This window comes from Somniosus microcephalus, chromosome 16 (genome assembly GCF_052327205.1).
Source record: "Somniosus microcephalus isolate GS21.2 chromosome 16, FLI_Smic_1.0, whole genome shotgun sequence".
Classification (NCBI taxonomy): Eukaryota; Metazoa; Chordata; class Chondrichthyes; order Squaliformes; family Somniosidae; genus Somniosus; species Somniosus microcephalus.
Genome location: NC_141002.1, coordinates 91,476,000 through 91,493,332, shown reverse-complemented (window position 1 = coordinate 91,493,332; position 17,333 = coordinate 91,476,000). Strand labels below are relative to the sequence as shown.

Genomic DNA, 17,333 nt, shown 5'->3' with positions numbered 1-17,333 from the left:
GCTCGAGGAACAGCACCTCATCTTTCGATTAGGCACTTTACAGCCTTCTGGACGCAACATCGAGTTCAACAATTTCAGACCTCTGCCGCTATATTTTTTTTTCTCTCACATGGCAGCTGTCTTTCATTCTGCCAGTGCCATTTACACCTCCTCTAGACCCATCTTTTGTTTCTTAACTTGTCCCATTACCATCTCCTTTTGCCTCGCACCATCATCCTTTTTGTCTCTTAGGGGGAAAAATTCAGTTGGTTACGCCTTAAGAGGGTGCTAACGGGACGCAACGCAACTAGCGCCCAGGCACGGCACTGCCCACGCCTCCGCAAAATTCAGCGGGAGGTTAGTGGTGGCACTAACTGGTAGCGCCCCGCGCCGCTGGCGATGACGTCATTGGTGTGCGCAGCGCCCCGCTAACACCCCGGCCACGATCTTTGGGAGCGCCCCCTGACTTACTGCCGGACACTATGACCAACGGGGTCAGGGGGGCGTACCTGCGGCCGGGGAGGCGCAATTTAAAGGCGAGGTGCGGGGCGGCCATTTTTGTTGCTGGCCGCCTGCCAGCACCTGCCTGTGCTCCCGTCCCCGGCCTCCTGAACCGCCCCCCCCCCCCACCCCCCCCCCGCCACGGAGTGCTGGCTGCGCTCCAAGAGCCCGGCACTTCTCTTGAGTGCCGGGCTCTTTTGCCTGCACTCCCAATCCCCGGGGGCCCAGCTGGGCCCAAGGTTGCGCTGCACAAGGCCCCTCCCCTTTAAGAAGAGGAGGAAGGCCTGCAATATCGCGGCGCAACGTGCCACAGCGTGTGGCGCTGTGGCACATAACGCCGCAATATTGACTCACAGCGCCCCAAGAGGGATGCGGGGTGCTTCCAGTAGCGCCCCGCTTCCCTCTTGGGGCACAACCACTCAATTTCCGGCGCGGGGGCACTAATTTTTCCGGGGTGCTACTTTTAGCGCCCCGGCGAAGTTGGGGCGCTACTCAATTTTTAGCCCTTAATCTCTCCTGCCTTCCATCCTATCACAGACCTTCCCTTTTGTTCTTTCCTCCCCTCCCCCCTTACCCTGCCCCTGCACTTGCTCATAAACCTGTTCCATCTCCAGCTCTTTCCAGTTCTGACGAAGGGTCATCGACCTGAAACGTTAACTCTGTTTCTCTCTCCACAGATGCTGCCTGACCTGCTGAGTATTGCCAGCATTTTCTGTGTTTATTTCAGATTTCCAGCATCCGCAGTATTTTGCTTTTGGATGGGTTTTTACATCTAATGCGGCTTATATAAGGCTGTGACTTCTACACCAGGCTTTGCAGGAGCTGTGTCACCACTGGGCTCCACTTATTAGAATTGCCCATCTTCCCTCCTCCCCTCCAGCGTAATTCAATTCAAGAAGTGTAAACCTATAAAGAAGAGATGGGGGGGCCTACCTTTGGCATGGTTTATGAGCTGTGGAGATGAGAATGAGAATAAGAGAGCATGTCAGGGTGTTGCCATGGGAACATCAACAGCCTGCTTTCCATATTGAGTCCAGTCAAATGCTGTTGAGCTAAAAAAAAAGAACGTTTGCTGAAAGTTGGTGGAACCTAAATCAAAGCGTATTACATCTCCAAGCCTGCCTGCAGCCTAACCGCTGGTGACAGATGACAACATTATTTGTGAAGCAGAAATGAGAATAATGGACATTGCTGCAACAACAAACAAACAAAAAAAAAACAGCATTTATATTTGCAATACTTTCCCGACACACAAGAAGAATGAAATTGCAGTATTCTACCACTTGTCCATTTTATTTTTTGATTAGGCATTTGCCGTTTGTTTATTTATTTTTTGTTCCCTGTTATTTTGATTTTTACGGCCGTGGGGAATCTTTAAAAGGACTGTTGTTAAGAATGATTGACGGGGGTGACAGCGGGAGAATTGGTTTTTCTGGACAGGTGTGAGAAAAATCGAGCTTTTTTGAGAGAGAGAAAAAAATTAATTAAATTTTTAAAAAAAAGAGAATGTTGATTCGACTGATTTGTGTCCAGGTGCGAGTTTACGACATCTCCGAGCACGACCATGAAGCAGATGATGTGCTGATCCTCGCCACTGACGGGCTGTGGGACGTCCTGTCCAACAAGGAGGTGTCCGAAGCCATCGCAAGCTTTCTCTCCAACTGCGATCCCGACGATCCACACAGGTCTGTCTGTGAGGGCTTTTTAATCGGCTTCTAAAATGAATGAACTCCGCCAGTTCATAATCCAGAACGTGGGCCTGTCGTGGAAATGAATTTTTTGTTATAGAAACGCTGACATGGTACATTTTAACGGTGATGTTGCTGTAACTCTGTGTATGTGGCGCCACAGAGGTTTACAGCACAGAAAAGGAGGCGATTTGGCCCCTTGTGTGTTTGTGCTGGCACAATCCAAAACTAATCCCAGTGTCCTGTTCACTCCCCAGATCTTCCTCTGCTTCAAATATTTATCCAATTTACCCATAAGAGGACTGTCTCCGCTATTCTCCGTGTCAAAGCGTGCAATGCTCCCAACAGGCCTCTAAGCAAAGAAGTTTCTCCTAACCCCTCTCCTCAAAAAGAAAGACATGCATTTATATCGCGCCTTTCACGACCCACCAGACGTCTCAAAGCGCTTTGCAGCCAATGAAGTACTTTTTGAAGTGTAGTCACTGTTGTAATGTGGGAAATGTGGCAGCCAATTTGCGCACAGCAAGCTCCCACAAACAGCAATGTCATAATGACCGGATCATCTGTTTTTTAGTGATGCTGGATGAGGGATAAATATTGGCCAGGACACCGGGGAGAACTCCCCTTCGAAATAGTGCCGCGGGATCTTTTACGTCCACCTGAGCGAGCAGACGAGGCCTCAGTTTAACGTCTCATCTGAAAGATGGCACCTCCAACAGTGCAGCACTCCCTCGGTACTGCAATGGGAGTGTCGGCCTAGGTTTTTGTGTTCGAGTCCTCCTCTCTTAATGAAGTTTTAAATTGCTGACTCTTCATCGCTGACTCCCAAAATCAGAGGAAGTAGTCTTTGCTTATTGATTCCATCAAATCCCCTCTTAATTTTGAAAATATCCATTAAAGCTCCTCTTCGCCTTCTCTGCTCCAATGTAAATAGTCCCAGTGTATCCTGTCTCTCCTCCCAACTAGTTGCCCATTCCTGGTATCATCCTGGTGAACCTGTGCTGTACACTCTCTAAGACTTTAATATCCCTACTGATACCTGGGAGTGGAATTTGGCTTGGGTGCCTGACTGATGGAGTGCACCGGACAGTTGTCCTCTCTTAACCTCTCCACTGTCTCTGATTTGTCAAACTGCTTGTGCAACATCCAGCACTGGATGAGCAGAAATTTCCTCCAACTAAATGTTGGGAAGACCGAAGCCATTGTCTTCAGTCCCCGCCACAAACTACGTCCCCGAGTCACCGACTCCATCCCTCTCCCTGGCAACTGCCTGAGGCTGAACCAGACCGTTCGCAAACTTGGTGTCGTATTTGACCCTGAGAGAAGCTTCCCACCACATATCCGCTCCATCACCAAGACCGCCTACTTCCATCTCCGTAACATCGCCCGACTCCGCCCCTGCCTTAGCTCATCTGCTGAAACCCTCGCCCATGCCTTTGCTACTTCCACACTCAACTATTTCAACATTCTCCTGGCCGGCCTTCCATCTTCCACCCTCCACAAACTTAAGCTCATTCAAAACTTTGTTGTCTGTATCCTAACTCGCACCAAGCCCCGTTCACCCATCACCCCTGTGCTCGCTGGCCAACATTGGCTACCAGTCCGGCAACGCCTCAATTTTAAAATTCTCACCCTTTTTGTTTTTAAATCCCGCACCACCCCCCCCCCCTCCCCCCCTGCTATATCTGTAACCTCCTCCAGCCCTAAAATCCTCCGAGATCTCTGCGCTCCTCCAATTTTGGCCTCTTCCGCATCCCCAATTTTAATCGCTCCACCATTGGCGGCCATGCCTTCAGCTGCCTGGGCCCCAAGCTCTGGAATTCCTTCCCTAAACCTCTCCGCCTCTCTACCTCTCTCTCCTCCTTTACTGTGCTCCTTAAAACCTACCTCTTTCACTAAGTTTTTGGTCATCTGTCCTATTATCTCTTTATGTGGCTCAGTGTCAAATTTTGTTTGATAACACTCCTGGGAAGCGCCTTGGGACGTTTTACTATGTTGAAGGCGCTATATAAATGCAGATTGTTGCTGTTAGAAAGAGACGGCCACGATTTTGAAGCCCTGTCCTCATTTGCATCAAATCAGTGAGCTGCGGGGCACCAATAGTGTTTTCTGATGACTCAGCATCAGCTCGAAGGGTGTTGCACCCACTTGTCATTGCGCATACTTATGTCATTTAGTCTTAAGACAAATCAGTGCTTAAACAACATCCAATATGATGTATATAAATCGCAATCACAACACAAGATCCTCCATGTGACTGTCAGAAATGCTATGTGTTACCTTGTGGTCCGAACTCTCTGACAAAAAATTGTATTATCTGTTTGTTCCCTATAGGAATATAACTTGGGGGGGAGAGGGAGAAGAGGTCATTGATTTTGATAGTAGATGGAACTTTACATTGTACCCAGATGACAAGGAGAGAAATACAGGAAACTCTCGTTTAAACGGCACCTAAATATCCGGAATTCTCTATTAACCGGCAAAATTCTCACTCCGAAAACAACACCTCAATAACCGGCAATGTTGCCGAGTCCGAGTCTCCCACGGTGGCCGAGTTAGTCAGTGGGGGTAGTTCTCCAAACTGCCACTACTCGGCTTCTTGGCGCTGTCGGAAGTTGGAACGCCTCAATACCCCTGTAACAGGAGTCTGACTCTCCCGCGCTGCCGGTAGTCTCTTCCGATCTGCCATTTTACAGGGGTACTGTGTGTCTCCCATGCTGCTGGTAGTCATTGCATTGCATTACCCTCAACTGGCAGTACTGTACTTAATCAAGCATCTTCCACCATCCATTTAACACAACATTCTGTAGGTGAGTACCCAATTACTGTATACTGCACAATTCTTGATTTTTTGATTTTTTAATTTTTCTTTGTTAAAAATAGCCTCAGTAGATAACCCTCTCCGTCATCCGGAATTTTTGATCAACCGGCAACACGTCGGTGCCGGATTCCAAAGAGTTTCCTGTACTTCAATGTCACAGTTGTACCAGATTCCACAGCATGGACACAAGTAGAGTATCCTGTTGCCCCTCACACTGCAGCAGTACATTTACGTAGTTACATAGAATTTACAACACACAAATGCCACGCCTCACTCTCCTCTGGGAACGTCTGATGGGCAACCATTTGGAGGGGCCTCCAAAGAAGCATCTCAAGCCCGCAGCAGCGGCTAGCTTTCTGTCCAGTTATGGGCTCGAGCCTCTGCCTGGGAGTGGGACCTCGCCAAGGACATGTTGGGCACATGCTAATGACCGGAGCTCACAAATCTGTCGTGCGGTCAGCACACTTCAACACACTGCACATGACTAGCAACCCGGCACGGGAAGGGGGAGCGGGATATTATGTTCACCAAGCATTTCCTAGACTTGGAGAAAGACAAAGTTGTTTAGCAGAGATGGGGCTAATTACGTCAACCTTTTCCCGGCCTGCTCACTCCACCCACCGCTACCTCCTCAGCCTCTTCCAGCCAGTCATCACCTGCCTCTCCGCTTATCCCTCCAGAATGTCTGGTCACTCACAAGCAAGGCCCTTGCCATCCATGACCTCATTGTGGACAATCGCATTGACATCATTGTATCCAGCAGGTCCTTCCTGCTGAAAAGCCTAGAATTACTTATGCACAGTGCAGTTAATTAAGAAAAAATGATAACCAATTGATGAATCATTTTCCCACCTTTTTGTCTTTTAGACTTTGGCTTTGGTTCCCTGCATCAATTTTTAGTTAAATAAATGATAATTACTTTTGCCCTTTTAAAAGTATCTTTAGAATATAATTGCCACAAAAAATGCTTTAGCCGTTAAACAATGATGACCCCTGATGTGTAACAAGTTTATCTCAAGTTTGAAAAGTGAAAAGAGGACAATGGGTTACTTGCAGGTCGGGGATTGCTTATTCCACATATTTCCAGTCAAAAAGAATTGTTGAAGCACAATGGGGTTTGGGAGTCACGTATTTTTGGTTGGTAAATGGCCCCGATTATTCCTCTGTTGAAAGACTGTGGAGGGTAGCTCACTTTGATAATTTAAGAATGAGTTAGATATTCAATCTTGGATTGTGAGACTTGATCTGTCTTTCGGATGAGACGTTAAACCGAGGAGCCAGGCGAGTTCTCTCCAATGTCCTGGGGCCAATATTTATCCCTCAATCAACATCACTAAAACAGATTGGCCTAGAAATTGAGTTTTGGCGCAGCCAGGGCTTTAGCGCCGGAAGTTAGTGCCGGCGCTAAGTCCCCCTGCGCGCGCCAAAAATTCAGTAGCACCGCGCCCAAACGGCTGCTGGCGCTACTGGAGGGTTTCAGCGCCTCCCAATGGGCGCTAACTGCCCCATTGCGGCGCTGTTCCGGCGCTGCGGCACCCGATGCGGTGCGGCAGGCTGGGGACGTGCAGGCCTCCTCCTCCCGTTAAGGAGGAGCTGCCTGCACCCGGCCGCGGCCCGCGCAAATCAGCTTAAAAATGAGCCCGGCACCTCGGACAAGTGCCGGCCTTGCATCTGTTCCCGGGGGGGGGGGGAGAAGTCCGGTGAGGGAGCTGCGGGCAGGCGGCCGGTGGGAAAGTGGCCGGCCGCCGCGGGGCCTTTAATGCGCCGGCGCAAACTGGAGTAAGGCACCTCTGACAGAACGTTGCTTGCGGCTGCCACGGGCGAGGCGGCCGCAACTCAATTTCGGAGTTCGGGCGGGTTACCACGGCAACCGGAACACTGCGCACACCGATGACGTCATCGGTGCCGGCGCAGCGCTACCGGTGCAACGCCGATTTAGGGCCCCAGGGAATTTTTAAACTGGCCATAACTCTGGCGCTAGTCCCTCTAGCGCCTCAAAAGCGGCGCTAAGGCAACTGAATTTCTAGGCCATTATCTGGTCATTATCACATTGCTGTTTGTGGGAGCTTGCTGTGCGCAAATTGGCTGCCGCGTTTCGTACATTACAACAGTGACTACACTTCAAAAGTACTTCATTGGTTGTAAAGCACTTTGAGACGTCCTGAGGTCGTGAGGTGCTACTTTTTTTAATTTATTCGTTTATGGGATGTGGGCGTAGCTGGCAAGGCCAGCATTTATTGCCCATCCCTAATCGCCCTTGAGAAGGTGGTGGTGAGCCGCCTTCTTGAACCGCGGCAGTCCGTGTGGTGAAGGTACTCCCACATTGCTGTTAGGGAGGGAGTTGCAGGATTTTGACCCAGCGACGATGAAGGATTGACGATATACTTCTAAGTCAGGATGGTGTATGTGACTTGGAGAGGAACTTGGAGGTGGTGGTATTCCCATTTGCCTGCTGCAAGTCTCTTTTTCTTTCTTTCTCTCTCTTGCTTTCTCTTTCCCTCGCTTTCCCCCTCGCCCTCGCTTTCGCCCCCTCTTTCCCCCGCGCCCCCTCTTTCCCCCGCGCCCCCTCTTTCCCCCGCGCCCCCTCTTTCCCCCGCTCTTTCCCCCGCGCCCCCTCTTTCCCCCGCGCCCCCTCTTTCCCCCGCGCCCCCTCTTTCCCCCGCGCCCCCTCTTTCCCCCGCGCCCCCTCTTTCCCCCGCCCCCTCTTTCCCCCGCCCCCCCTTTCCCTCGCCCCCCCTTTCCCTCGCCCCCCCTTTCCCTCGCCCCCCCTTTCCCTCGCCCCCCCCTTTCCCTCGCCCCCCCTTTCCCTCGCCCCCCCTTTCCCTCGCCCCCCCTTTCCCTCGCCCCCCCTTTCCCTCGCCCCCCCTTTCCCTCGCCCCCCCTTTCCCTCGCCCCCCCTTTCCCTCGCCCCCCCTCTCTCTCTCGCCCCCCCTCTCTCTCTCGCCCCCCCCTCTCTCTCGCCCCCCCCCCTCTCTCTCGCCCCCCCCCCTCTCTCTCGCCCCCCCCTCTCTCTCGCCCCCCCCCTCTCTCTCGCCCCCCCCCTCTCTCTCGCCCCCCTCTCTCTCTCGCCCCCCCCTCTCTCGCCCCCCCTCTCTCGCCCCCCCTCTCTCTCTCGCCCCCCTCTCTCTCTCGCCCCCCCTCTCTCTCTCGCCCCCCCTCTCTCTCTCGCCCCCCCTCTCTCTCTCGCCCCCCCCTCTCTCTCGCCCCCCCGCTCTCTCTCGCGCCCCCTCGCGCTCTCTCGCTCTCTCCCCTGCCCCTTTGTTCCTCTCTCTCTCTCCCTCACTTTCTTTCTCTCCTCTCCTTTCTCTCTCTTTCTCTTTCTTTTGATTTCATTCATTATGTTTTCCTGTGTTTAACCGCTGTTGTTTTCATGTTATTTCAAGTATTGCAGCACATGATTGAAAGCAGCCTAAAGGGAGAACAGTTTTAAATGGGGTGTGAAACATCTGATTCATTGACCAATTTCCGTCTTGTTTTTAATGGGTGCACGTAAGACTATATATTACATGGTGAAAAATCTCAGACACAAAATTCTACAGTTACATAAAATGAGATCATACTAGTGCTTTAAATTGGATAGCTCTTTCAAAGAGCCACGCAGTCACGCTGGGCCTCCTTCAGTGCAATAAGATCCTCTGATTCTTTGACTCGTGAGTCTTCCAAAAAAATACATAAAATACATTTGAATTCTGCAATTATTAGTGTAATAATGTACCTACACTTACCTTGTGACGGTTCGCTCTCTTTTGTTCAAAATACCTTTCATACCGTGAAATGTCCTTGTGGTTTCATGCTGTGGTAACAGATTGGCGATATTGCCCCAGCATCTCCCTTTCCGTTATGACGAGGAGATCACACAGCTTCAAAGGATAAGAGTGTGGCAGGGCACAGAGTTAAGAACGTGACGTCATTGGGGAAACTGCAGTTTCTTTCAGGTCTCGAAGGTATTGCAGTTTCAGAAGAATGCAAAAATGTTAACTCTTTATTATATACGAAAGCAGCATATACAGGATACTCTTGTATTTTGAGGAGAACTGCAAGATAATCTGTTGCCACCGTTCACACGAGAATGCACCTGTCATTTTTAATTTCCTCCTATGGTCACCATTCACCTGTAGTTTTTAATTACAAGCGTGGTCACAATCTGTTCACCTGTGTGATTGCATTATAGTGAGTAAAATTAACCTTAATCAACATAATTATGATCTATTTGTACATGTAATAAAGTAGCAGATGGTCAGTGATAAATTAGTGAAGTGTAAATTCCGGGGTTGCTTAAAGTGGAAGCCTTGCTGTCAGCTAGCCTTCGGGACAAACATTGTTTTTTTTTGCATACAATCATTTTTATCCATGGTTACCCTGTACAAATAACCTTCAGAAGATTTGTTCATTGGAGAATGCAGCAGTAATTGTAACTAGGAGGAAAAAAAATCCATAAAATTTGAAGTAAATTGAGGATAAAATTACATATATCTGATGTAGGAAGTGCAACAAATATAGTCTACTTCACCCCCACTCTCCCCCCGCCCCCCTTACGATCAGCAGGCGAGAATATGATTTTATCCGAGGTAAGTTTTTGCCAGATATGCCCCGACATTGGCATTAAAAAATATTGGCCTGGAGTTTTCGCTAGGTTGCGCTGGTTTTTTTTTTAGCAGAATTCGCCCGAAATCAGCCAAGCCAGCGCAAAAGATCAAGGAATTTAAATCGCAAACGACGTCCAGCATCAATTGAGTCTCCGCGATCGTTTGAGCTGGTTTAAAAACATTGCGCTGGAAGCTGGCCCCGTCCACAAAACTGCCCCTCCGCCCCCCCCCCCCCCCCCCCCCCGGGATCGAATTAATCACCATGACGTGTTTCCACTGTTTGCGGGCCTTCAAGGAGGCTCTTTTAAAATTAAGCTTTTTTTTTAGGCGCAAGGGCACTAATTTAAAAAAGCTTTTAAGTTTTTTTTATTTACTAAGAAACTGCACCAATATAACTCATAAATGGTTCTGTATAGTTTTTTAAAGTAATTTTCAGTTATTTAAAATCGGGTTACTCACAGGTGGTGGACTGGACACCCTTGATTTTTTTTTAATGCTTATTTTTTGTGATACTCCCATTTTCAGCTGTATTAATGAAACTGCTAATCTTATCGTGAAATATCTTTTAATGCAAAATTATTTTTTTTAAATACGTTGTAAATTGCTGCCGTTTGCGCTGGTTCATGGCAGATTTTAAGTTCGTCGATATGCAAATTAGTTTGAGCGGAAACTTGAGCAAAAGAAACACTTTTCAAAACGGACACAATTTTGAGCACAATGTGCGCCCGGAACATCAATTGCGCCCAAAGCAGAAACCCTTGGCCATATTTACCACAATACAAATATTTACTAGACATAAAAACTTTTTTTTTTAATTGTAGTGAAATTTGTTAATGCACTCCCCAATAATTAATTTGACCGTGTACAGATTGAGTTGAGATTTGTTATTGTAAGCTTTTTTGGGGGAGGAACAGGCTTAAAAAAGCTACTGCAAACCTCTTGGCACCTCCACTTGCAGTGTTGACATTTGTATGTTGTCTTTTTTTTTTAAGAAGCGTACATTCTACATACGTATGGGGAATCGCAGTCTCTGGTAACTCACTGCCGCAAGCTGTACTCCAGGAAAAAAAATTAAACCATGGGTGTAAAACCTTTAAAGAATTGAGTGGCCCACTAATGTAGAATGATCAGCCATGGTCATGCACGAGTGCTTAACATGCCCATGCTACATTCCTGTGTGTGTGTTGTGTGTTAAAATAAATGGGCTATCGTCTGTGAAAATAGCATGCACAGGAATGCAGCACTAGAATCATAGAGTAGTACAGCACAGAAGGAGGCCATTTGGCCCATCGAGTCTGCGCCGGCTCTTTCGAAGAGCAATCCAGTTAGTCCCGTTGCTTTTAACATGCTTGGGCTGGCATATTTTTTTTTAATTCGCTTATGGGATCTGGGCGTCGCTGGCAAGGCCAGCATTTATTGCCCATCCCACAAGGTGATCAGGTGGGGCTTGAAGGAGGCATCCATGATGCTGACCTTGCTTTCTTTACATACTAAAGAAGTAAGCCCTCCATTAAAATGTTCTAATTACCTCGTGATTTCCCTAATAAACGGGGAACGTAAACTCTTGGTTAAAATGCTGCCGTCCAGGTTTGAGAAGTTACGGGCCAAGCTAGTTTACTCTGGTCAGGACTTTATCAGAAACAAGTCTTCAGCAGATTATTCCAGACAATTCGGTAATATTATGCTGGCAGTACTTGGTTGCCTTGCTGCTGTTCTGTTTAAATTCTAAAAAGAGCTTCAGGTCCACATGAAAAATGAAGGGTTCAGATCAGTGTTGATGCTGTGATTCTCATTCTTCAAAGTGAAATCCTGCTTGATGAGAATGCATGAAAAAATATTAGTGGCAAAATCCAATTTTCTCCAATGCTTATCACACCAGGAATCTGCCACTCCCTAAATCCAACAATGTCACAATGCCGCAAGCTGCTCTGTACATTAAGCTGCTCTATGAATTAATAACTTCACAACCACCTGAAGACAAAGGGAGGGCTGATTTTCATTTCAGTTCCTGGGCGGGAGCGGGGCTGAGCATTGCGGCGCAGTACTTACTGCCTCGTTCTCGCTGCCACTCCAGGTGCCACCATTTTGGTGGGATTCTTGAGATAGGCAGTTGCCAGAAGCAGGTGGGAGCCTCATTACAGTATGCAGAGGAATATAGGAAGAGGAGGAGGCCATTCAGCCCCTCGAGCCTGTTCCGCCATTCAATGAGATCATGGCTGATCTGTATCTTAACTCCCTCCACCAGCCTTGGCTCCATATCCTTTTATACGCTCGTCTAGCAAAAATCTATCGATCTCAGATTTAAAATTGAGCTGGTATCTACGGCTTTTTTGTGGGAGAGAGTTCCACACTTCTACCAACCTTTGCGTGAAGAAGGGTTTCCTAACTTCTCTCCTGAATGGCCTGGTTCTGATTTTAAGGTTGTATCCCCTTGTCCTAGAATCCCTCACCAGCAGGAAATGTTTCTCTCTGTCTATCCTATCAATTCCTTTCAAAATCCTAATTATCTCTATCATGTCACCCCTTAACCTTCTATATGTCAGAGAATACATTGATGTAAATAGGTCCCCAATGCCATTTTTGGGCGAATTAACGAGAGGAATGCGCAGTGCTGGATTGACCAGTAGTACTGGGTGGTACAGCTATTTTCAGTGCTTTTTATAGGGGCACTCACTTATAAGTACTCAGTTCATTGCAATCTGTTTGGAAAAGGCCTTGCTTGATTTATACAGGTGTCTTTGACTTGCAAATCACTGCATTTCTGCTTGAATTTGCTTCAAGACCTTGAGGAAGCTGAGGGAGGTACTAGTTACTGAAGAGCATGAGAGTTATCTTGCTACTGCATACTGGTTGGAGGAAGAGAAGCAACAGCAACAACTTGTATTTATATAGCATCTTTAACATAGTAAAACATCCAAACAACAGCAACATGTTGCGGAACCTCGGAGCTGCGGTGGAGGCTGCTAGGAGTTTACAAAGGAAGAGGGCGACTCGCATGCGTCCTTATCCTGCCCATAGTGTCTATAAGCCCAGAGTCTTCTACCTCCAGAGGACCAGTGCATAAGGAGGTTGCTATTTCTCCAGAGAGGCTGTCGCAGATCTGTGTAGCCTCATGCAGCAAGACCCGCATGCGGCGGTGAAAGTCACTACAGCCCTCAATTATTTTTTTTCCACCTCGGGCTCTTTTCAGGCTGCAGCAGATGACATAAGTAATATTGGTCAATCTGCCGTCCACGCCTGTATCAAGCAGGTGACGAATGGCCTCTTCGTAAAGGCCAACCAGTATATCACATTCCCCATGGACAGCAGAAACCAGCTGGAAAGGGCTGTAGGTTTTGCAAACATAGCAAGCTTCCCCCAAGTACAGGGTGTGATTGACTGCACCCATGTAGTTCTCATGATGTTGTTGAAAAATAACTGATTGAGTAGGAGTTAAAATTGTCTCTTGAAGAGATTGTGGGAACTATTGCATCAAGGCTGAGGGTAATTAACTCTGAGGCCCCTGCCAACTTTTAGTCCTACAAATGTTAAAAAGGATAATGAAGGTTTTGTAATGATTTTAGTATTGATTTTCTTTAATTGTAATTGCAAAATGAAGTATTTCTATTTCCACATAAATCAACTGTACTTTAGGAGTTTGTTAATAGTACTACAATTTTGACTCTGGTGCTAATAGTCACCCAAACTCTCTGACAGCTATTTACATTGTACACTTACTAGTTTTACCTCAGCTTATTTTTGCCATTACGCCAGGAGAATGTGAGAAACTTCTTGCCTAAATTGAATGGTTCCAAAAATGACAAAATGAAGTGCAAATGGTATAAGCTATGCTTCCAGAAATCTCCAGTGTCATGCTCCACTTCTGCTAGAAGAAGTCCAAATACCAAAATCTGCTCACCCATTGAATTTTGATGTTTTTGTTCTGTGCAACAAGAAGCCATTTTTTTCACCTTGTGTGGAAATATTGTCGTCCCATGACTTTTTTTCTCAGTTTGCAGTTTTATGCAGTTTTGTTTCTAGGTTTTAACATGTGTAAGTGTTTTACATTACGAGTGGATCTCCTGAGGCGTCGCTCACAGTGGGTCTCAAGAATCGCTGTGTTGTAATGTGGGCTGACTAACCCCAGTATCAACCATTCTTTGCAGTTCCAGCAGTACCATGGAAAGTGTTGTGCTTCAAAACGAGGTGAATTTGTACAGGTTTATAAAGCACGACACAGGCTGCAGGCATTGAATTCTGTTGGCGGAATGTCACAGCTCACTGTCTACTCCAACCTGATTCAGTGAGGATCAGTTGTCTCATCCTAGACCCATTAGCCAGGATGGTCCTCATTCATTTTGAGAATAGCAGAAGATATTTAAACCCACGTCACAAGGATAGGTGGGGCGGGGGGGGGGGGGGCGGAAGGTAACCAGTTTTATTGAGAGGCCTACTGGTGAATCACTGACCAGGGAAGAAGTCAACATCACAGTCCTGCCCCTGCCTGGGACCGCAAGAGAGAAAAAGACCGAGGGATACATGGGCAGTCAGGGTTTAAACAGGAGACTGCAAGGTGTAGGTCTGGCACTCGGAGCTGGAAGGTAAAATGCAGATGGTCAATTTTTGCAGGTAGAAATTGACTAGAAAGGAAGGGAATGCCAAAAAGAAGTAAATCGGCCCACGAGAGGGCCAGGAAACGAGGTTTAGTATTTTTTGCCATGCTTCAAGGAGAGAAGTGAGTTTGAATGAAGTAAATGGAATTTGCTTTAACAGTTTCTCTGTACCTTTGCATGCCGTTGGTGAGAGAAAGCAGTTTAACGATTTATATCTGCTGCTTCTCGCACCATGTTTCAGTTGGCCTTTGGAAAGATCGGAGAAACACACAAGGGCACGTGTAAAAGACACAATATCCAGTTCCGTTTGCAAGGGAGGCCTGTTGTTCCATCCCTGAGTTACGCTATCGTACAGTTAGATACTGGGCAGTACAGGCACACGTCTCAACATAAGACACTCCGACCACTTACAGGAGTGAGCAGCATTGCTGTTCCCAAAAGAATATCTCCGGCAGACCCGAAAATTGTAATGCCTGTCAATTAAAGATAATGGGGATAACTATGTCTTTGTGTGATACTGTAAAACGGGTGATAATGAATCGGCAGCCCGTTTTACATCGCTCCCAATTTTTATTTCCATTGAAGTCAACAAGACAGATATAAAATGGGCTGCCGATTCACTATCGCCCATTTTAGGCTATCACTCAAAGTCAAAATCTACCCCAATGGATCAATGAAATCTGAGAAAATTGGACAGATAAAAGTGATGGTTACTACAGACACACAACTTTTTATTATATAGATTTACTGGGTAAATATTCTGGTGCTGAAACAAATGTTGTTGTTTTATGGTTTTGGCAGTTTATCAAAGCCAAAATCTCATACTGTGGTAACTTATAGCTGTATACTTCACACTTACATTAATGGTTCACAGGTACACACTGGCAGCCCAGGATTTGGTGATGAGGGCCAGAGGAGTTTTGAAGGACCGAGGATGGAGGATATCAAATGACAGGCTCGGCTCAGGCGACGACATCTCCGTGTACGTCATTCCTCTCCTGCCTGGAAATAAGTTGACATGATAATGACCACATCATGTCAGGTTTGCTTATTTGTTGCTGGCTGCTATAACGATACTGATGGGAGAAAGATTTCCTTTTGTTTTGCTACTTGGAGCAAAAATCATCAATCCCGTTTTACTACAAATAGAAAACAAAAGGAAATCTTCCCCCTGTGGTGACCAGAAAATGAGGGGCAGAAGTACCAGAACTGATTCAAGCAAGTCTTATGAAAAGACGAGAGTTTAATAAACTGCATATTGGCAGATTCTGTTCTCCGTTCAAATTTCACAATCCTTAAATTCCACTTCTGTTCTAGTTGTATGTAATTTTTTTTCCTGCAATCAAATAAATATATCCTGTATAAATCAAAAAGGATGTATATTTATCAAAAACTTTAGAGTCTTTAAATATTAAGTCTGCGTTATATAAAGTATGAGAATTTTGATGTATATTTTCCAAGTGCTGTATTGCTAGTGGGGGAGAAATTCTTTGTGCTGTGTTTTAGAGTTCTTCATATAATCAGTATGGCAGTCTCCTAGCAGAAATATGCTGTAATAATGTAGTAAATATTGTTTCAATTTTTTATGGCATTGTTTAAAGATGAAGTCCGTTGGTCACCATGGTTCATTTAAAAATGACACAAGACACCAACTGTTGTGTATATATTGGCAACTGCAGAGCAAGATATGTGAATCTGCTGGTTATTTTTGTAAAATGATTTTCTTTGGCTATTAAGTAGACACTGACCAAGATTACCTACAGGCTTTCCGTCTGTTGTCATATTCAACATATATATTGCACTCAACTTGAAGAATGATTTTTGCTGCACAATTCGATTCTTTGGTTCTTCCACTGATACTATATGCTTGGCAAGTGTCAAAATGCTGCTACAATCACACACTACTCATGCCAATCTCACACAGAAGCAGCATTAATAGACTGAAGTATTCTGCAAGAGTGATATTCATCTCATTGAAATATTTCAAGTTTGATCTGTGCTACTGTGAAATATTTCATAGGTGCCAAGCGAAATAAGATTTTTTTTTTTAAACGTTTAATTCATTTCTGTGAGACTGAAATGTGAAACATATTTTTATTCCAAAGCAATGTTACATTCAGCCACATTTGAAGTTTTATTTGTATTTTGAGTCTTAAAAGTACTGTATAAGAAGGCTGGATTGAAGATGTGAATAAATTATGTAGTGCTGTATTTGTCTGTTCCTAAAGGTGGTCTGTAAAAGGAAGGTAATGTTTTGCACTGTACAGTAATTAAATTTGCTTCATGTTTAAACACTTTATACAGTTATCTTTCTAATCGCAGATCACACTGTTGGCAATTGGAGATTTTTAATGTAAATCTTTCTGAATTTTTCTACTTTGTAAATGACCTCTATTTCCATACTGCATTCCATACATCAAATTGGATGGCGAGGAACATGGGAAAGAAACGATTTTGAAATGATCAGCAATAAACGGGTTAACATCTGCATTAGACAAACCAAATTTATTTTTACTACAAGTATTTGTTTTGAATTTTACATGTCTTCATGGAGTACTGTAGGGTAGAACTGGTTTGCCATCTCCCACATAGTGACAGCATTAAACAATCCCAGATCAAATGTAATGCAGTTTCCACAACACTGATCTAACCGTGTGGCTCATCGCAGCAACAGAAATGAACCCTTTACCGTGCCTGTGTAACGTTTTCATTTGTCACTTTTTTCATTCTCAACGGTGTCTGCGAGATGGACTCTTAAATTGGAGGAAAATTCCAGTCAGTGATAATGCTGTATTCATGATTTGGAATCCCAAAGGTAAAATGACAATCTTCTAATATGTGTTGCCACGCACTTCTTACATTATCCCAAATGCTAATCTGTGAACAAATGGCATTTTTTTTTACCCTTAAGGCTAGGCTTCACCCAAAACCTCCTGAAGTGCTCATCAATGAACAAAAGTCAAAGCTATGTTAACAGTAGTGGTGACACATCCTGGCTGCAAGGGGTCTAAATTAGCTTTGTTTTGAACGTGATCCAATTAATATATATTCGTCCAGCCATGTTTCAGGAATCCATCCATAGCATTTTGTAATGGTTAGTACAGGGTTGTCTTTGAATCTATACTGAGTATATCTCTCTGACCTTGCATGCTACATTATTCATCCC

The 17,333-nt window shown here is 45.8% G+C and overlaps 1 protein-coding gene across 1 annotated transcript in view; it reads left to right on the top strand.

The window, feature by feature from the left end:
• ppm1h (protein phosphatase, Mg2+/Mn2+ dependent, 1H) overlaps nucleotides 1-16,459 on the top strand; it is a 189,271-nt gene extending 172,812 nt beyond the window's left edge. Inside the window, exons 9-10 of the mRNA XM_086009426.1 lie at nucleotides 2,014-2,165; nucleotides 15,042-16,459. Coding sequence (XP_085865552.1) covers nucleotides 2,014-2,165; nucleotides 15,042-15,189 — 300 coding nt within the window. The 3' untranslated portion in view covers nucleotides 15,190-16,459. The remainder of the gene's footprint in view (nucleotides 1-2,013; nucleotides 2,166-15,041) is intronic.
• The last annotated feature ends 874 nt before the right edge of the window (nucleotides 16,460-17,333 follow it).